General features: G+C 58.6%; 3 protein-coding genes across 4 annotated transcripts; all 3 read left to right on the top strand.

Moving 5' to 3' along the window:
- The first annotated feature begins 1837 nt into the window (after positions 1-1837).
- Positions 1838-5866, top strand: LOC138918890 (ral guanine nucleotide dissociation stimulator-like). Its single transcript, XM_070242464.1, has 6 exons — positions 1838-2046; positions 2453-2563; positions 3504-3697; positions 4344-4403; positions 5104-5297; positions 5563-5866. The coding sequence occupies exons 1-6, from the start codon at positions 1909-1911 to the stop codon at positions 5724-5726; spliced, it is 861 nt and encodes a 286-aa protein (XP_070098565.1). The 5' UTR covers positions 1838-1908; the 3' UTR covers positions 5727-5866.
- Positions 5867-8095: 2229 nt separating this feature from the next.
- On the top strand, positions 8096-12132 carry LOC138918889 (ral guanine nucleotide dissociation stimulator-like). 2 transcript variants are annotated; one of them, XM_070242462.1, is made up of 6 exons: positions 8114-8313; positions 8720-8830; positions 9771-9964; positions 10611-10670; positions 11371-11564; positions 11829-12132. In XM_070242462.1, the coding sequence occupies exons 1-6, from the start codon at positions 8176-8178 to the stop codon at positions 11990-11992; spliced, it is 861 nt and encodes a 286-aa protein (XP_070098563.1). In that variant the 5' UTR covers positions 8114-8175; the 3' UTR covers positions 11993-12132. The 2 variants fall into 2 exon arrangements, with proteins under 2 accessions (XP_070098564.1, XP_070098563.1); XM_070242463.1 differs by lacking the exon at positions 10611-10670 and having other exon boundaries at positions 8096-8313.
- A 2228-nt stretch (positions 12133-14360) lies between these two features.
- Positions 14361-18393, top strand: LOC138918888 (ral guanine nucleotide dissociation stimulator-like). Its single transcript, XM_070242461.1, has 6 exons — positions 14361-14575; positions 14982-15092; positions 16032-16225; positions 16872-16931; positions 17632-17825; positions 18090-18393. The coding sequence occupies exons 1-6, from the start codon at positions 14438-14440 to the stop codon at positions 18251-18253; spliced, it is 861 nt and encodes a 286-aa protein (XP_070098562.1). The 5' UTR covers positions 14361-14437; the 3' UTR covers positions 18254-18393.
- The last annotated feature ends 1133 nt before the right edge of the window (positions 18394-19526 follow it).

Genomic DNA, 19526 nt, shown 5'->3' with positions numbered 1-19526 from the left:
GACACCAGAGCTGGAAACAGCGAGGGAAATGTCGGGGCCAGGGAGACCCCTTTCAAATCTTTCGCTTTCCTGGATGGGCCCTGGTAATGTTTTCAAAATGTGCAAATTTCAAAAATATTCTCATCGCATATGAAACACTGGCGTTTATAAGAAGCGTATCGTGGAGTAAAATATATTCCCCAAAGTTATAACGTTTGAGATAGATAATTAATGTTAATTTGGTAAAAGAATGACTTAAAGATGAGTCATAAGAAACGATGCCCTCGTTCTACCAAGAAACAACTGCCCAGAACAAGGGGTGGCCAGCTTTTCAGAGCTCTTCATTGAGCTCTGGTGCGGGGGCGTGTGTGTGTGTGTGTGAGTGTGTGTGTGTTTGTGTGTGAGGGCGGTGTGGGTGTGTGGGTGTGTGAGGGTGTGGTGCGGGAAGGAGCCTGGGGCTGTTCCTTCCTGGTACCTGATGCCCCACAGTGGGCTGTGAGTAGTCACACCTATCCCCTTGCGCGTTCTCAGGGACCACTGACCACATCCAAATCTCAGTAGTGACACGGCATCGCTTTGCCGTCCTCTGTGGAATCGCTCCAGTCAGTCCACACTCAAGAGGAGGGGATTACAGCAGGAGGTCTAGACCAGGAAGTCCTGATCCCAGGTGGCCAGTGACGGGAGAAGGAGAAGACCCCAGAACTTCAATGCCTTGCCCAGAATCCCAGATGAGGAAGAAGGCGGAGCCAGGGAGGAAGCCAGCTCTGCGTCCTCAAGGCTGGGGCTCTGGCTGCACACAGGCATTCCCAGGGGCCTCTGGAGAAGGCTGTGTTGGTGGAAGTGCATACAGATCTGGAGATGGCATGGGGGTGAGGGGGAGTATTCGGCAGTGTACACGGGCATTTGGTCAGTTCTTGTTTGAGGAGGAGCCCAGGTCCGGGGCACCCTGGATTGTAGCCCTGCCCACATCACACCCACGGTGGAGGCAGTGGCGGCCACTTTTCTGCTGAGCTCAGGCCTATGCAGTCCTGAATTGAATCTCTCACTGGAACATTGGGAAACTGAGGCCCCTAGAGGGGTAGGGAATGGCCCTCGACAGGGTGAGTCCAATGGGTAAGTGTGTGTTCTGACCTTCTAGGGCAAGACTGGGACCCCACGCGGAGGCTTGGCTTCTGAAATTAGGAACCATGAGACCTTGAGAAGCTCTTGCCAATCCCTCCCTTTTGTGGGAGCTGTTTTCTTCTTGGCCTCCACAACCTGAGCACACAACACGCGGACGCACACAAACACACACACACACGCGCATGCACACACACACAAACACACACACACACACACACACACACATTGACCTTGGATGCAAGGATGGACTCTAGGGTGGGATCCGAAGAGAAGCAGACACAGGGCAAGTGGCAAGAGGAAGAAACACGAGGTGGGAGGCATTGCCTGCAAGTGACACCCGCCTGCAGTTTGAGAGGTATCGTCCTCTAAGGTAGGACACACGCCAGAGGACATGTCTAGCAAGTCCACGCTCCGGTCCTCCCCAGTGTGCAGACAGGAGGCCGACAGGCCCTGAGAGACACAACGGCTTATGCAGGATCCAGAAGAGGTAAGGAAGAGGACTTGTTTCTGCGTCAGTCTCAAAGCTGGGACCTCGGCCGCACCCAGACCCTCTAGGGAGCCTGTGAGACGGGTGTGTTGGTGTTCCTGGGTACGCCTACGACGTCGCATGGAGAAGGGGGGTGAGCAAGGCCATGGCCAGAGGACTGTTTGCATGGGTGGTATCTGAGGGGGGCACTCAGGTAAGGGCACTGCAGGAAATGAGGTCACTTCCTTGACAACAGACCCCAACAGACTTGGAACCCCCGCAACTAGGCAGCCACGTGCGCAAAGCCAGCTCACTTGGCTGGAGACTCTTGATAGAGAAACATGTTCTCCTGCTTTCTCCCGCCTGACCGGGGCTCTGGTTCCCAGAAAGCCCGCAGGGAGAACCTTTGGAGACGTTGTGGACGCTGGCTCAGCTCCCACGCCCCCCACCGCTGGACCTTTGGCAGGAGGTCCTCTCAGGTAACATGAGGAAGCCTAGAGCAGCCCAATCGAGGCCAGACCAGCTCCCCGAGCCCTCCCAGGGCAGCCCTCATCCCGTCCTCGTGAGTGTGGGGGCCAGAGGGACGTGTGGGCAGGATCTGCCCTTGGCCGCAGAAGGTTGGTGGGCTGGCAATAACCTGCTTTTCCCGTCACGTTCCCAAGCCAGGACAGGGCTGGCAGGACTGAAAGGGGACCCCTAAGCTGCCTCCTCATTCCAGGCCCTCAGGCTGCCGTGTGTTTCCCTCCTCGGTGGAGGTCTGTGTGGACCGTGGGGCGGGGTATGTGTGTCCAGAGTGGAGAGAGTCACAGAGGTGTGAGAGCCAGCAAAGACAGCCAGTCGGGTCTCTGAGGCTTGCCGCCTGGCTGCCGGGCACTGTCTTTCCAGAGCGTCACTCAGGAGATGGGCCAGCAGCTGAGCCACGACGCCCTCGACTCCACCACCCTGCAGGAAGGGAAGGTGCCCCACGCTGCCAAGCGAGGCCAGGGCCGGCTCAGGGTGAGTGCAGGTGCTGGGGAGACCCAAGCCCCAGGGCCCCAAGACAGCACTGAGGACCCCCAGGTCTTCGAAGGCCCTGAGACAGCCCCGGGGCTCCTGCCTGGAGCCCTGCTCCCAAAGGAATCTGAATCCCCATCTCTTCCCCCGACCTTGCCCTGCGGGCCCAGCCCCCGTCTTGGCCAGAGGAGACGGCCCTGTCCACAGAGGTGTAGCAGAGCAGAGACATTTCTAGCCCATCAGCTCACGGGCGTTCAAGAGTCCTTTTGCGTTCTGTAGAGATTTTCCTGTTTGAACTCCCATCCTCACATGTCCATGTGGCCTGGCAATCCTTCCCCACCTTCTCCCAGTCGGACGCAGCATCCTGATGGATAGGCATGCTTTTTGCCCAACAGGACATGGGGCTCACAGGGTTCTTTCTGGTCCTCTGCCTTTGCTGTCCAGAGGAACACGTCCACGTGGCCTCTCGAGGTCAGGGCGTCGGGCCTCAGCAGGCTGCCCAACTTTCCAGAAGGGAGACCCATTAGCCCAGTGACTCAGCCCTTCACTGAACCCGCACCTTCTGTTGCCATTTCCACAGCACCGCCCTGATCACCCTGCCTGTCCTCCCGTCCTCATCCCTCCCAGCCCACGAAAAGCCTCTGTGTTCTCCTGTCTCGAATGGGCAGTTGGTCAGCCACCCCAGGGTTGATGCTCTTCATCCAGGGAGGGGCTGTCACTCCTCTGCCAGCACAAAGACCTAGGAGACCAAGAGGTTTAATCCTTCTCCACCTCACATCCTACTTGGAATCCCGAGAATTCTTCCCTTGCCCTGGGCAATGATGCCCACTTCCGGCCACAAGTCACCGCGGGCTTGGGCATTCGGTGCGACCTCCAGTCCCCGGCACTCCTGGGGCCCGCGGTGCGGCCTCTGATGGCAAGCGGCCCCTCTGTCTGACCCCAGGCTGAAAATCCATCCCCAGCGAAGAGCAAAGCGTCCCGCCTGGTGTGGACCGTCCAGGCTGGAAGGCGGCAGAAGCGAGTGGAGCACCTGGTGCCCGCCTTCCTGGAGGGCGACACCGCCTACGTCCACAGCTTCCTGTGCACGTATAGAGGTTTTGCCACCACACGACAGGTGCTGGAGCTTCTGTTTCAAAGGTGCGTGCCGTGCCCCTCCGCAGCACTGTGGGCATTCAGCCACCTACTAGCTGTGAGGCTGGGGATGTCACGGCACCTCCCCGAGCCTCGGTTTGCTCCTTGCAAGGCGGGCTGAAGAGAGGATCAGCCTCCAGGGGAGATTGTAGGGACTCAGGCAGGTGCTGCCTGCAAAGGCTTCTCGAGAAGCCTAACCCTCTGGGAGGGTCGACTGGAGCGGAGGGGCTGTGGTTGTGCTCATTGAGGATATTCCTCTTGCCTAAGGCGAAGCCTCCGCCTCGTCCCTCAGCGTGCCCGTGGCCTTCACTGAGTTGTTGTCTTCCCTTTGGAAAAGGAGATGGCAGAGCTCTTCTAGGTCTCTGACCTGGGTGAAGCCAGAGCAGCGATCCCTGGGCTGAGCCGAGGCCCCCGACCCACTCAAGCAGGAGTGAGGGGCCGGTTGGAGCTCCTTCCTTCATCACGCACACACAGAGGTCCCCACTAGGTGCAGAAAGTTTTCTAGGCACTGACCAGAATCCCGTGCGCAGAGCAGGCGACAGCCATGCCCTCCAGGGCTCCATTCTCCTTGGGAGTGAGACAGCGCCGCTAGGCTTCTCACGCAGGCCTGATCCACAGTCCAGTCCATGCGACGTCCTCCTGTGTCTTCTAGATACGGTTGTGTCCTTGCCTATGGCGATGAGGACGGCGGACCCCTAGACCAACTCAAAAAGTGAGTGGGCTTTGGAATCCCTAGGAGGGCGCCCAGCGTCCACACTTGGAGGGCAGTTGCCTGCAGCGTCCCGCTCACTCATCTGCTAGAAGCTCCCCAGCGGGTGCTCAGCTCCTGCTCAGGGGGCTCAGGGAGTGCTCCGGGGCCACATAAGCCCCTCCCTGGTCGAGATACGGGGCAGGGGAGCATGACCCTCATGGGACACCTGGTGAATCAGGCAGCACGTAGGCCCAGGAGGGAAAGTTGGAGGCAAGAGGAGGGCCCTGGGAAGCATGGGCGGGAGACAATGTCCGTTGTTCCCTCACTGGTCAGATGTTCTGGGAGCACCTCCTGTGTGCCAGGGAGGGCAATGAAAAGAGGAGACTGCACCGCTCGCTGCCCTCACGCAGCTGACGTTCCAGTGGGCAGTGGGCGGAGAGATGCTCCAAGCAGTGTGTCAGGCTTCCCTGAGGCCTAGGAGAGGTGACGCCACCACGGCACAGGGCTCCCCCTTCCAAAGGCGTTTTCCTAGCCCCTCCTTGGTGCCCTGGCCTAGCTCTGCCAAGACTGCCAGATTGGAGGTGGCCGCCAAGTAGGACTGGCCCCTGGACAGCCAGGAGCGGGAGGCCCAGGAGCCCAGGCCCGCACAGGGATGCCCGGGAGGCCAGCGTGCAAGGAAAGGACCCTTCTCTGACTCTGCTGCCCACCTGTCCGTCCTCAGGGCCATCTCCTTCATTCTGGGCGCCTGGCTCCGATGGTACCCTGAGGATTTTATCCAGCCCCCAGATGTTCCCAGCCTGGAACTGCTCTTGGCCTACATCGGTCTCAATATGCCCGGCTCGGAGCTGGAGCACCGCGCCCGCGTTCTTCTTTCCCGGCTGGAGCAGCCTGAGCACACTGATGCCAAGACTGAGGGTGAGGAGGACTCGGGTGTGTGACGTGGGCGTGTGCAGAGGGGATGGCGCTGCGCCCCCCCGGAGCAGAGTGTCCAGAGGCTGGGGTTCGGCTGGGAGCAAGGGGCGGGCTCAGATCACTCTTGCCAGGGACTCGAGTCTGGGAAGACTTTCGGGGGCGTGGTGCTTGGACTGAGACTGCTGGATTGGCGGCAGAGGGTCCCTTTCTTTGGAATGACTTGGGCGGGCAGTCATGTTGGTGGCGTTTTCTCTTCTTCCATCTCCAGCTGCAGCTCCACCGAAAGACGCGGAAGACCCTGAAGATCCGGCAACGTCTCTCCCTCTCGGGCCCAGCCCAGCTCAGAGCCGCACAGGCATCTTGCGAGCCACAGCCGGCTCAAGACCTTCAGCAAGCACTGGCAGCATCCCAGCCACTACCCTCAGCTCCTGAGCTGCAGCCCCAGAGAATCCTCGCCTTCCCCTAGCCATGGCGTGGGTTTTAAAGTTTTGTTGTTGGTTTTTCTTTACTTAACCTTTCCCTGTATTTTATCTCGTCAGTTCAATAAAGTTTAGTTCTTGGGTTCTTTTCAATTGTTCGCTGAAGTGGCGTGAAGCAGACTCACAACGTCACACCAACGTCATCCGCATCTAGTACCCGCCCATTTTTGTCCAAGAGAACCCCTGTCCCTGGGAAGCAGTCAGTCTCCCTTCCTCCCACCGCAAGTCCCTGGTAGCCACTGAGTTTCCTTCTGTCGGACTCCGTGCGTTTCCCTCCTCCGGAGTTTGCATGGAAGTGCCAGCCTTCCAGAGGTGGCCTCCTGTGCCTGGCTGGGTCTGGTCTGAGGTGAGTGACTCCGGATGTTTGAAATTGAGATAGCGGTTTTCATTAAGAAGAAAAATCCCCCGGAGATCAAAGATTCTGTCTCAAAGAGGATGCCCCGCTATTCCCTCTTTTCACTTCCTGGGGATGGGGACCCATTGGAGGTGTGACACCAGAGCTGGAAACAGCGAGGGAAATGTCGGGGCCAGGGAGACCCCTTTCAAATCTTTCGCTTTCCTGGATGGGCCCTGGTAATGTTTTCAAAATGTGCAAATTTCAAAAATATTCTCATCGCATATGAAACACTGGCGTTTATAAGAAGCGTATCGTGGAGTAAAATATATTCCCCAAAGTTATAACGTTTGAGATAGATAATTAATGTTAATTTGGTAAAAGAATGACTTAAAGATGAGTCATAAGAAACGATGCCCTCGTTCTACCAAGAAACAACTGCCCAGAACAAGGGGTGGCCAGCTTTTCAGAGCTCTTCATTGAGCTCTGGTGCGGGGGCGTGTGTGTGTGTGTGTGAGTGTGTGTGTGTTTGTGTGTGAGGGCGGTGTGGGTGTGTGGGTGTGTGAGGGTGTGGTGCGGGAAGGAGCCTGGGGCTGTTCCTTCCTGGTACCTGATGCCCCACAGTGGGCTGTGAGTAGTCACACCTATCCCCTTGCGCGTTCTCAGGGACCACTGACCACATCCAAATCTCAGTAGTGACACGGCATCGCTTTGCCGTCCTCTGTGGAATCGCTCCAGTCAGTCCACACTCAAGAGGAGGGGATTACAGCAGGAGGTCTAGACCAGGAAGTCCTGATCCCAGGTGGCCAGTGACAGTGACGGGAGAAGGAGAAGACCCCAGAACTTCAATGCCTTGCCCAGAATCCCAGATGAGGAAGAAGGCGGAGCCAGGGAGGAAGCCAGCTCTGCGTCCTCAAGGCTGGGGCTCTGGCTGCACACAGGCATTCCCAGGGGCCTCTGGAGAAGGCTGTGTTGGTGGAAGTGCATACAGATCTGGAGATGGCATGGGGGTGAGGGGGAGTATTCGGCAGTGTACACGGGCATTTGGTCAGTTCTTGTTTGAGGAGGAGCCCAGGTCCGGGGCACCCTGGATTGTAGCCCTGCCCACATCACACCCACGGTGGAGGCAGTGGCGGCCACTTTTCTGCTGAGCTCAGGCCTATGCAGTCCTGAATTGAATCTCTCACTGGAACATTGGGAAACTGAGGCCCCTAGAGGGGTAGGGAATGGCCCTCGACAGGGTGAGTCCAATGGGTAAGTGTGTGTTCTGACCTTCTAGGGCAAGACTGGGACCCCACGCGGAGGCTTGGCTTCTGAAATTAGGAACCATGAGACCTTGAGAAGCTCTTGCCAATCCCTCCCTTTTGTGGGAGCTGTTTTCTTCTTGGCCTCCACAACCTGAGCACACAACACGCGGACGCACACAAACACACACACACACGCGCATGCACACACACACAAACACACACACACACACACACACACATTGACCTTGGATGCAAGGATGGACTCTAGGGTGGGATCCGAAGAGAAGCAGACACAGGGCAAGTGGCAAGAGGAAGAAACACGAGGTGGGAGGCATTGCCTGCAAGTGACACCCGCCTGCAGTTTGAGAGGTATCGTCCTCTAAGGTAGGACACACGCCAGAGGACATGTCTAGCAAGTCCACGCTCCGGTCCTCCCCAGTGTGCAGACAGGAGGCCGACAGGCCCTGAGAGACACAACGGCTTATGCAGGATCCAGAAGAGGTAAGGAAGAGGACTTGTTTCTGCGTCAGTCTCAAAGCTGGGACCTCGGCCGCACCCAGACCCTCTAGGGAGCCTGTGAGACGGGTGTGTTGGTGTTCCTGGGTACGCCTACGACGTCGCATGGAGAAGGGGGGTGAGCAAGGCCATGGCCAGAGGACTGTTTGCATGGGTGGTATCTGAGGGGGGCACTCAGGTAAGGGCACTGCAGGAAATGAGGTCACTTCCTTGACAACAGACCCCAACAGACTTGGAACCCCCGCAACTAGGCAGCCACGTGCGCAAAGCCAGCTCACTTGGCTGGAGACTCTTGATAGAGAAACATGTTCTCCTGCTTTCTCCCGCCTGACCGGGGCTCTGGTTCCCAGAAAGCCCGCAGGGAGAACCTTTGGAGACGTTGTGGACGCTGGCTCAGCTCCCACGCCCCCCACCGCTGGACCTTTGGCAGGAGGTCCTCTCAGGTAACATGAGGAAGCCTAGAGCAGCCCAATCGAGGCCAGACCAGCTCCCCGAGCCCTCCCAGGGCAGCCCTCATCCCGTCCTCGTGAGTGTGGGGGCCAGAGGGACGTGTGGGCAGGATCTGCCCTTGGCCGCAGAAGGTTGGTGGGCTGGCAATAACCTGCTTTTCCCGTCACGTTCCCAAGCCAGGACAGGGCTGGCAGGACTGAAAGGGGACCCCTAAGCTGCCTCCTCATTCCAGGCCCTCAGGCTGCCGTGTGTTTCCCTCCTCGGTGGAGGTCTGTGTGGACCGTGGGGCGGGGTATGTGTGTCCAGAGTGGAGAGAGTCACAGAGGTGTGAGAGCCAGCAAAGACAGCCAGTCGGGTCTCTGAGGCTTGCCGCCTGGCTGCCGGGCACTGTCTTTCCAGAGCGTCACTCAGGAGATGGGCCAGCAGCTGAGCCACGACGCCCTCGACTCCACCACCCTGCAGGAAGGGAAGGTGCCCCACGCTGCCAAGCGAGGCCAGGGCCGGCTCAGGGTGAGTGCAGGTGCTGGGGAGACCCAAGCCCCAGGGCCCCAAGACAGCACTGAGGACCCCCAGGTCTTCGAAGGCCCTGAGACAGCCCCGGGGCTCCTGCCTGGAGCCCTGCTCCCAAAGGAATCTGAATCCCCATCTCTTCCCCCGACCTTGCCCTGCGGGCCCAGCCCCCGTCTTGGCCAGAGGAGACGGCCCTGTCCACAGAGGTGTAGCAGAGCAGAGACATTTCTAGCCCATCAGCTCACGGGCGTTCAAGAGTCCTTTTGCGTTCTGTAGAGATTTTCCTGTTTGAACTCCCATCCTCACATGTCCATGTGGCCTGGCAATCCTTCCCCACCTTCTCCCAGTCGGACGCAGCATCCTGATGGATAGGCATGCTTTTTGCCCAACAGGACATGGGGCTCACAGGGTTCTTTCTGGTCCTCTGCCTTTGCTGTCCAGAGGAACACGTCCACGTGGCCTCTCGAGGTCAGGGCGTCGGGCCTCAGCAGGCTGCCCAACTTTCCAGAAGGGAGACCCATTAGCCCAGTGACTCAGCCCTTCACTGAACCCGCACCTTCTGTTGCCATTTCCACAGCACCGCCCTGATCACCCTGCCTGTCCTCCCGTCCTCATCCCTCCCAGCCCACGAAAAGCCTCTGTGTTCTCCTGTCTCGAATGGGCAGTTGGTCAGCCACCCCAGGGTTGATGCTCTTCATCCAGGGAGGGGCTGTCACTCCTCTGCCAGCACAAAGACCTAGGAGACCAAGAGGTTTAATCCTTCTCCACCTCACATCCTACTTGGAATCCCGAGAATTCTTCCCTTGCCCTGGGCAATGATGCCCACTTCCGGCCACAAGTCACCGCGGGCTTGGGCATTCGGTGCGACCTCCAGTCCCCGGCACTCCTGGGGCCCGCGGTGCGGCCTCTGATGGCAAGCGGCCCCTCTGTCTGACCCCAGGCTGAAAATCCATCCCCAGCGAAGAGCAAAGCGTCCCGCCTGGTGTGGACCGTCCAGGCTGGAAGGCGGCAGAAGCGAGTGGAGCACCTGGTGCCCGCCTTCCTGGAGGGCGACACCGCCTACGTCCACAGCTTCCTGTGCACGTATAGAGGTTTTGCCACCACACGACAGGTGCTGGAGCTTCTGTTTCAAAGGTGCGTGCCGTGCCCCTCCGCAGCACTGTGGGCATTCAGCCACCTACTAGCTGTGAGGCTGGGGATGTCACGGCACCTCCCCGAGCCTCGGTTTGCTCCTTGCAAGGCGGGCTGAAGAGAGGATCAGCCTCCAGGGGAGATTGTAGGGACTCAGGCAGGTGCTGCCTGCAAAGGCTTCTCGAGAAGCCTAACCCTCTGGGAGGGTCGACTGGAGCGGAGGGGCTGTGGTTGTGCTCATTGAGGATATTCCTCTTGCCTAAGGCGAAGCCTCCGCCTCGTCCCTCAGCGTGCCCGTGGCCTTCACTGAGTTGTTGTCTTCCCTTTGGAAAAGGAGATGGCAGAGCTCTTCTAGGTCTCTGACCTGGGTGAAGCCAGAGCAGCGATCCCTGGGCTGAGCCGAGGCCCCCGACCCACTCAAGCAGGAGTGAGGGGCCGGTTGGAGCTCCTTCCTTCATCACGCACACACAGAGGTCCCCACTAGGTGCAGAAAGTTTTCTAGGCACTGACCAGAATCCCGGGCGCAGAGCAGGCGACAGCCATGCCCTCCAGGGCTCCATTCTCCTTGGGAGTGAGACAGCGCCGCTAGGCTTCTCACGCAGGCCTGATCCACAGTCCAGTCCATGCGACGTCCTCCTGTGTCTTCTAGATACGGTTGTGTCCTTGCCTATGGCGATGAGGACGGCGGACCCCTAGACCAACTCAAAAAGTGAGTGGGCTTTGGAATCCCTAGGAGGGCGCCCAGCCTCCACACTTGGAGGGCAGTTGCCTGCAGCGTCCCGCTCACTCATCTGCTAGAAGCTCCCCAGCGGGTGCTCAGCTCCTGCTCAGGGGGCTCAGGGAGTGCTCCGGGGCCACATAAGCCCCTCCCTGGTCGAGATACGGGGCAGGGGAGCATGACCCTCATGGGACACCTGGTGAATCAGGCAGCACGTAGGCCCAGGAGGGAAAGTTGGAGGCAAGAGGAGGGCCCTGGGAAGCATGGGCGGGAGACAATGTCCGTTGTTCCCTCACTGGTCAGATGTTCTGGGAGCACCTCCTGTGTGCCAGGGAGGGCAATGAAAAGAGGAGACTGCACCGCTCGCTGCCCTCACGCAGCTGACGTTCCAGTGGGCAGTGGGCGGAGAGATGCTCCAAGCAGTGTGTCAGGCTTCCCTGAGGCCTAGGAGAGGTGACGCCACCACGGCACAGGGCTCCCCCTTCCAAAGGCGTTTTCCTAGCCCCTCCTTGGTGCCCTGGCCTAGCTCTGCCAAGACTGCCAGATTGGAGGTGGCCGCCAAGTAGGACTGGCCCCTGGACAGCCAGGAGCGGGAGGCCCAGGAGCCCAGGCCCGCACAGGGATGCCCGGGAGGCCAGCGTGCAAGGAAAGGACCCTTCTCTGACTCTGCTGCCCACCTGTCCGTCCTCAGGGCCATCTCCTTCATTCTGGGCGCCTGGCTCCGATGGTACCCTGAGGATTTTATCCAGCCCCCAGATGTTCCCAGCCTGGAACTGCTCTTGGCCTACATCGGTCTCAATATGCCCGGCTCGGAGCTGGAGCACCGCGCCCGCGTTCTTCTTTCCCGGCTGGAGCAGCCTGAGCACACTGATGCCAAGACTGAGGGTGAGGAGGACTCGGGTGTGTGACGTGGGCGTGTGCAGAGGGGATGGCGCTGCGCCCCCCGGAGCAGAGTGTCCAGAGGCTGGGGTTCGGCTGGGAGCAAGGGGCGGGCTCAGATCACTCTTGCCAGGGACTGGAGTCTGGGAAGACTTTCGGGGGCGTGGTGCTTGGACTGAGACTGCTGGATTGGCGGCAGAGGGTCCCTTTCTTTGGAATGACTTGGGCGGGCAGTCATGTTGGTGGCGTTTTCTCTTCTTCCATCTCCAGCTGCAGCTCCACCGAAAGACGCGGAAGACCCTGAAGATCCGGCACCGTCTCTCCCTCTCGGGCCCAGCCCAGCTCAGAGCCGCACAGGCATCTTGCGAGCCACAGCCGGCTCAAGACCTTCAGCAAGCACTGGCAGCATCCCAGCCACTACCCTCAGCTCCTGAGCTGCAGCCCCAGAGAATCCTCGCCTTCCCCTAGCCATGGCGTGGGTTTTAAAGTTTTGTTTTTGGCTTTTCTTTACTTAACCTTTCCCTGTATTTTATCTCGTCAGTTCAATAAAGTTTAGTTCTTGGGTTCTTTTCAATTGTTCGCTGAAGTGGCGTGAAGCAGACTCACAACGTCACACCAACGTCATCCGCATCTAGTACCCGCCCATTTTTGTCCAAGAGAAACCCTGTCCCTGGGAAGCAGTCAGTCTCCCTTCCTCCCACCGCAAGTCCCTGGTAGCCACTGAGTTTCCTTCTGTCGGACTCCGTGCGTTTCCCTCCTCCGGAGTTTGCATTGAAGTGCCAGCCTTCCAGAGGTGGCCTCCTGTGCCTGGCTGGGTCTGGTCTGAGGTGAGTGACTCCGGATGTTTGAAATTGAGATAGCGGTTTTCATTAAGAAGAAAAATCCCCCGGAGATCAAAGATTCTGTCTCAAAGAGGATGCCCCGCTATTCCCTCTTTTCACTTCCTGGGGATGGGGACCCATTGGAGGTGTGACACCAGAGCTGGAAACAGCGAGGGAAATGTCGGGGCCAGGGAGACCCCTTTCAAATCTTTCGCTTTCCTGGATGGGCCCTGGTAACGTTTTCAAAATGTGCAAATTTCAAAAATATTCTCATCGCATATGAAACACTGGCGTTTATAAGAAGCGTATCGTGGAGTAAAATATATTCCCCAAAGTTTTAACGTTTGAGATAGATAATTAATGTTAATTTGGTAAAAGAATGACTTAAAGATGAGTCATAAGAAACGATGCCCTCGTTCTACCAAGAAACAACTGCCCAGAACAAGGGGTGGCCAGCTTTTCAGAGCTCTTCATTGAGCTCTGGTGCGGGGGCGTGTGTGTGTGTGTGTGTGAGTGTGTGTGTGTTTGTGTGTGAGGGCGGTGTGGGTTTGTGGGTGTGTGAGGGTGTGGTGCGGGAAGGAGCCTGGGGCTGTTCCTTCCTGGTACCTGATGCCCCACAGTGGGCTGTGAGTAGTCACACCTATCCCCTTGCGCGTTCTCAGGGACCACTGACCACATCCAAATCTCAGTAGTGACACGGCATCGCTTTGCCGTCCTCTGTGGAATCGCTCCAGTCAGTCCACACTCAAGAGGAGGGGATTACAGCAGGAGGTCTAGACCAGGAAGTCCTGATCCCAGGTGGCCAGTGACGGGAGAAGGAGAAGACCCCAGAACTTCAATGCCTTGCCCAGAATCCCAGATGAGGAAGAAGGCGGAGCCAGGGAGGAAGCCAGCTCTGTGTCCTCAAGGCTGGGGCTCTGGCTGCACACAGGCATTCCCAGGGGCCTCTGGAGAAGGCTGTGTTGGTGGAAGTGCATACAGATCTGGAGATGGCATGGGGGTGAGGGGGAGTATTCGGCAGTGTACACGGGCATTTGGTCAGTTCTTGTTTGAGGAGGAGCCCAGGTCCGGGGCACCCTGGATTGTAGCCCTGCCCACATCACACCCACGGTGGAGGCAGTGGCGGCCACTTTTCTGCTGAGCTCAGGCCTATGCAGTCCTGAATTGAATCTCTCACTGGAACATTGGGAAACTGAGGCCCCTAGAGGGGTAGGGAATGGCCCTCGACAGGGTGAGTCCAATGGGTAAGTGTGTGTTCTGACCTTCTAGGGCAAGACTGGGACCCCACGCGGAGGCTTGGCTTCTGAAATTAGGAACCATGAGACCTTGAGAAGCTCTTGCCAATCCCTCCCTTTTGTGGGAGCTGTTTTCTTCTTGGCCTCCACAACCTGAGCACACAACACGCGGACGCACACAAACACACACACACACGCGCATGCACACACACACAAACACACACACACACACACACACACATTGACCTTGGATGCAAGGATGGACTCTAGGGTGGGATCCGAAGAGAAGCAGACACAGGGCAAGTGGCAAGAGGAAGAAACACGAGGTGGGAGGCATTGCCTGCAAGTGACACCCGCCTGCAGTTTGAGAGGTATCGTCCTCTAAGGTAGGACACACGCCAGAGGACATGTCTAGCAAGTCCACGCTCCGGTCCTCCCCAGTGTGCAGACAGGAGGCCGACAGGCCCTGAGAGACACAACGGCTTATGCAGGATCCAGAAGAGGTAAGGAAGAGGACTTGTTTCTGCGTCAGTCTCAAAGCTGGGACCTCGGCCGCACCCAGACCCTCTAGGGAGCCTGTGAGACGGGTGTGTTGGTGTTCCTGGGTACGCCTACGACGTCGCATGGAGAAGGGGGGTGAGCAAGGCCATGGCCAGAGGACTGTTTGCATGGGTGGTATCTGAGGGGGGCACTCAGGTAAGGGCACTGCAGGAAATGAGGTCACTTCCTTGACAACAGACCCCAACAGACTTGGAACCCCCGCAACTAGGCAGCCACGTGCGCAAAGCCAGCTCACTTGGCTGGAGACTCTTGATAGAGAAACATGTTCTCCTGCTTTCTCCCGCCTGACCGGGGCTCTGGTTCCCAGAAAGCCCGCAGGGAGAACCTTTGGAGACGTTGTGGACGCTGGCTCAGCTCCCACGCCCCCCACCGCTGGACCTTTGGCAGGAGGTCCTCTCAGGTAACATGAGGAAGCCTAGAGCAGCCCAATCGAGGCCAGACCAGCTCCCCGAGCCCTCCCAGGGCAGCCCTCATCCCGTCCTCGTGAGTGTGGGGGCCAGAGGGACGTGTGGGCAGGATCTGCCCTTGGCCGCAGAAGGTTGGTGGGCTGGCAATAACCTGCTTTTCCCGTCACGTTCCCAAGCCAGGACAGGGCTGGCAGGACTGAAAGGGGACCCCTAAGCTGCCTCCTCATTCCAGGCCCTCAGGCTGCCGTGTGTTTCCCTCCTCGGTGGAGGTCTGTGTGGACCGTGGGGCGGGGTATGTGTGTCCAGAGTGGAGAGAGTCACAGAGGTGTGAGAGCCAGCAAAGACAGCCAGTCGGGTCTCTGAGGCTTGCCGCCTGGCTGCCGGGCACTGTCTTTCCAGAGCGTCACTCAGGAGACGGGCCAGCAGCTGAGCCACGACGCCCTCGACTCCACCACCCTGCAGGAAGGGAAGGTGCCCCACGCTGCCAAGCGAGGCCAGGGCCGGCTCAGGGTGAGTGCAGGTGCTGGGGAGACCCAAGCCCCAGGGCCCCAAGACAGCACTGAGGACCCCAGGTCTTCGAAGGCCCTGAGACAGCCCCGGGGCTCCTGCCTGGAGCCCTGCTCCCAAAGGAATCTGAATCCCCATCTCTTCCCCCGACCTTGCCCTGCGGGCCCAGCCCCCGTCTTGGCCAGAGGAGACGGCCCTGTCCACAGAGGTGTAGCAGAGCAGAGACATTTCTAGCCCATCAGCTCACGGGCGTTCAAGAGTCCTTTTGCGTTCTGTAGAGATTTTCCTGTTTGAACTCCCATCCTCACATGTCCATGTGGCCTGGCAATCCTTCCCCACCTTCTCCCAGTCGGACGCAGCATCCTGATGGATAGGCATGCTTTTTGCCCAACAGGACATGGGGCTCACAGGGTTCTTTCTGGTCCTCTGCCTTTGCTGTCCAGAGGAACACGTCCACGTGGCCTCTCGAGGTCAGGGCGTCGGGCCTCAGCAGGCTGCCCAACTTTCCAGAAGGGAGACCCATTAGCCCAGTGACTCAGCCCTTCACTGAACCCGCACCTTCTGTTGCCATTTCCACAGCACCGCCCTGATCACCCTGCCTGTCCTCCCGTCCTCATCCCTCCCAGCCCACGAAAAGCCTCTGTGTTCTCCTGTCTCGAATGGGCAGTTGGTCAGCCACCCCAGGGTTGATGCTCTTCATCCAGGGAGGGGCTGTCACTCCTCTGCCAGCACAAAGACCTAGGAGACCAAGAGGTTTAATCCTTCTCCACCTCACATCCTACTTGGAATCCCGAGAATTCTTCCCTTGCCCTGGGCAATGATGCCCACTTCCGGCCACAAGTCACCGCGGGCTTGGGCATTCGGTGCGACCTCCAGTCCCCGGCACTCCTGGGGCCCGCGGTGCGGCCTCTGATGGCAAGCGGCCCCTCTGTCTGACCCCAGGCTGAAAATCCATCCCCAGCGAAGAGCAAAGCGTCCCGCCTGGTGTGGACCGTCCAGGCTGGAAGGCGGCAGAAGCGAGTGGAGCACCTGGTGCCCGCCTTCCTGGAGGGCGACACCGCCTACGTCCACAGCTTCCTGTGCACGTATAGAGGTTTTGCCACCACACGACAGGTGCTGGAGCTTCTGTTTCAAAGGTGCGTGCCGTGCCCCTCCGCAGCACTGTGGGCATTCAGCCACCTACTAGCTGTGAGGCTGGGGATGTCACGGCACCTCCCTGAGCCTCGGTTTGCTCCTTGCAAGGCGGGCTGAAGAGAGGATCAGCCTCCAGGGGAGATTGTAGGGACTCAGGCAGGTGCTGCCTGCAAAGGCTTCTCGAGAAGCCTAACCCTCTGGGAGGGTCGACTGGAGCGGAGGGGCTGTGGTTGTGCTCATTGAGGATATTCCTCTTGCCTAAGGCGAAGCCTCCGCCTCGTCCCTCAGCGTGCCCGTGGCCTTCACTGAGTTGTTGTCTTCCCTTTGGAAAAGGAGATGGCAGAGCTCTTCTAGGTCTCTGACCTGGGTGAAGCCAGAGCAGCGATCCCTGGGCTGAGCCGAGGCCCCCGACCCACTCAAGCAGGAGTGAGGGGCCGGTTGGAGCTCCTTCCTTCATCACGCACACACAGAGGTCCCCACTAGGTGCAGAAAGTTTTCTAGGCACTGACCAGAATCCCGTGCGCAGAGCAGGCGACAGCCATGCCCTCCAGGGCTCCATTCTCCTTGGGAGTGAGACAGCGCCGCTAGGCTTCTCACGCAGGCCTGATCCACAGTCCAGTCCATGCGACGTCCTCCTGTGTCTTCTAGATATGGTTGTGTCCTTGCCTATGGCGATGAGGACGGCGGACCCCTAGACCAACTCAAAAAGTGAGTGGGCTTTGGAATCCCTAGGAGGGCGCCCAGCGTCCACACTTGGAGGGCAGTTGCCTGCAGCGTCCCGCTCACTCATCTGCTAGAAGCTCCCCAGCGGGTGCTCAGCTCCTGCTCAGGGGGCTCAGGGAGTGCTCCGGGGCCACATAAGCCCCTCCCTGGTCGAGATACGGGGCAGGGGAGCATGACCCTCATGGGACACCTGGTGAATCAGGCAGCACGTAGGCCCAGGAGGGAAAGTTGGAGGCAAGAGGAGGGCCCTGGGAAGCATGGGCGGGAGACAATGTCCGTTGTTCCCTCACTGGTCAGATGTTCTGGGAGCACCTCCTGTGTGCCAGGGAGGGCAATGAAAAGAGGAGACTGCACCGCTCGCTGCCCTCACGCAGCTGACGTTCCAGTGGGCAGTGGGCGGAGAGATGCTCCAAGCAGTGTGTCAGGCTTCCCTGAGGCCTAGGAGAGGTGACGCCACCACGGCACAGGGCTCCCCCTTCCAAAGGCGTTTTCCTAGCCCCTCCTTGGTGCCCTGGCCTAGCTCTGCCAAGACTGCCAGATTGGAGGTGGCCGCCAAGTAGGACTGGCCCCTGGACAGCCAGGAGCGGGAGGCCCAGGAGCCCAGGCCCGCACAGGGATGCCCGGGAGGCCAGCGTGCAAGGAAAGGACCCTTCTCTGACTCTGCTGCCCACCTGTCCGTCCTCAGGGCCATCTCCTTCATTCTGGGCGCCTGGCTCCGATGGTACCCTGAGGATTTTATCCAGCCCCCAGATGTTCCCAGCCTGGAACTGCTCTTGGCCTACATCGGTCTCAATATGCCCGGCTCGGAGCTGGAGCACCGCGCCCGCGTTCTTCTTTCCCGGCTGGAGCAGCCTGAGCACACTGATGCCAAGACTGAGGGTGAGGAGGACTCGGGTGTGTGACGTGGGCGTGTGCAGAGGGGATGGCGCTGCGCCCCCCGGAGCAGAGTGTCCAGAGGCTGGGGTTCGGCTGGGAGCAAGGGGCGGGCTCAGATCACTCTTGCCAGGGACTGGAGTCTGGGAAGACTTTCGGGGGCGTGGTGCTTGGACTGAGACTGCTGGATTGGCGGCAGAGGGTCCCTTTCTTTGGAATGACTTGGGCGGGCAGTCATGTTGGTGGCGTTTTCTCTTCTTCCATCTCCAGCTGCAGCTCCACCGAAAGACGCGGAAGACCCTGAAGATCCGGCACCGTCTCTCCCTCTCGGGCCCAGCCCAGCTCAGAGCCGCACAGGCATCTTGCGAGCCACAGCCGGCTCAAGACCTTCAGCAAGCACTGGCAGCATCCCAGCCACTACCCTCAGCTCCTGAGCTGCAGCCCCAGAGAATCCTCGCCTTCCCCTAGCCATGGCGTGGGTTTTAAAGTTTTGTTTTTGGCTTTTCTTTACTTAACCTTTCCCTGTATTTTATCTCGTCAGTTCAATAAAGTTTAGTTCTTGGGTTCTTTTCAATTGTTCGCTGAAGTGGCGTGAAGCAGACTCACAACGTCACACCAACGTCATCCGCATCTAGTACCCGCCCATTTTTGTCCAAGAGAAACCCTGTCCCTGGGAAGCAGTCAGTCTCCCTTCCTCCCACCGCAAGTCCCTGGTAGCCACTGAGTTTCCTTCTGTCGGACTCCGTGCGTTTCCCTCCTCCGGAGTTTGCATTGAAGTGCCAGCCTTCCAGAGGTGGCCTCCTGTGCCTGGCTGGGTCTGGTCTGAGGTGAGTGACTCCGGATGTTTGAAATTGAGATAGCGGTTTTCATTAAGAAGAAAAATCCCCCGGAGATCAAAGATTCTGTCTCAAAGAGGATGCCCCGCTATTCCCTCTTTTCACTTCCTGGGGATGGGGACCCATTGGAGGTGTGACACCAGAGCTGGAAACAGCGAGGGAAATGTCGGGGCCAGGGAGACCCCTTTCAAATCTTTCGCTTTCCTGGATGGGCCCTGGTAACGTTTTCAAAATGTGCAAATTTCAAAAATATTCTCATCGCATATGAAACACTGGCGTTTATAAGAAGCGTATCGTGGAGTAAAATATATTCCCCAAAGTTTTAACGTTTGAGATAGATAATTAATGTTAATTTGGTAAAAGAATGACTTAAAGATGAGTCATAAGAAACGATGCCCTCGTTCTACCAAGAAACAACTGCCCAGAACAAGGGGTGGCCAGCTTTTCAGAGCTCTTCATTGAGCTCTGGTGTGGGGGCGTGTGTGTGTGTGTGTGTGTGAGTGTGTGTGTGTTTGTGTGTGAGGGCGGTGTGGGTGTGTGGGTGTGTGAGGGTGTGGTGCGGGAAGGAGCCTGGGGCTGTTCCTTCCTGGTACCTGATGCCCCACAGTGGGCTGTGAGTAGTCACACCTATCCCCTTGCGCGTTCTCAGGGACCACTGACCACATCCAAATCTCAGTAGTGACACGGCATCGCTTTGCCGTCCTCTGTGGAATCGCTCCAGTCAGTCCACACTCAAGAGGAGGGGATTACAGCAGGAGGTCTAGACCAGGAAGTCCTGATCCCAGGTGGCCAGTGACGGGAGAAGGAGAAGACCCCAGAACTTCAATGCCTTGCCCAGAATCCCAGATGAGGAAGAAGGCGGAGCCAGGGA

Source organism: Equus caballus, chromosome 19 (genome assembly GCF_041296265.1).
Source record: "Equus caballus isolate H_3958 breed thoroughbred chromosome 19, TB-T2T, whole genome shotgun sequence".
Classification (NCBI taxonomy): Eukaryota; Metazoa; Chordata; class Mammalia; order Perissodactyla; family Equidae; genus Equus; species Equus caballus.
This window is presented reverse-complemented; position numbering and strand designations above follow the sequence as displayed.

What these genes read in the sequence shown, in the direction of transcription:
- LOC138918890 (XM_070242464.1), top strand. Translation starts at nt 1,909, where the DNA reads ATGTTCTCCTGCTTTCTCCCGCCTGACCGGGGCTCTGGTTCCCAGAAA. An exon ending in TTGGCAGGAGGTCCTCTCAG is followed by an intron (nt 2,047 to 2,452) that starts GTAACATGAGGA and finishes CTGTCTTTCCAG; the next exon opens with AGCGTCACTCAGGAGATGGG. An exon ending in GAGGCCAGGGCCGGCTCAGG is followed by an intron (nt 2,564 to 3,503) that starts GTGAGTGCAGGT and finishes GTCTGACCCCAG; the next exon opens with GCTGAAAATCCATCCCCAGC.
- LOC138918889 (XM_070242462.1), top strand. Translation starts at nt 8,176, where the DNA reads ATGTTCTCCTGCTTTCTCCCGCCTGACCGGGGCTCTGGTTCCCAGAAA. An exon ending in CCCCTAGACCAACTCAAAAA is followed by an intron (nt 10,671 to 11,370) that starts GTGAGTGGGCTT and finishes GTCCGTCCTCAG; the next exon opens with GGCCATCTCCTTCATTCTGG. An exon ending in CACTGATGCCAAGACTGAGG is followed by an intron (nt 11,565 to 11,828) that starts GTGAGGAGGACT and finishes TTCCATCTCCAG; the next exon opens with CTGCAGCTCCACCGAAAGAC.
- LOC138918888 (XM_070242461.1), top strand. Translation starts at nt 14,438, where the DNA reads ATGTTCTCCTGCTTTCTCCCGCCTGACCGGGGCTCTGGTTCCCAGAAA. An exon ending in CCCCTAGACCAACTCAAAAA is followed by an intron (nt 16,932 to 17,631) that starts GTGAGTGGGCTT and finishes GTCCGTCCTCAG; the next exon opens with GGCCATCTCCTTCATTCTGG. An exon ending in CACTGATGCCAAGACTGAGG is followed by an intron (nt 17,826 to 18,089) that starts GTGAGGAGGACT and finishes TTCCATCTCCAG; the next exon opens with CTGCAGCTCCACCGAAAGAC.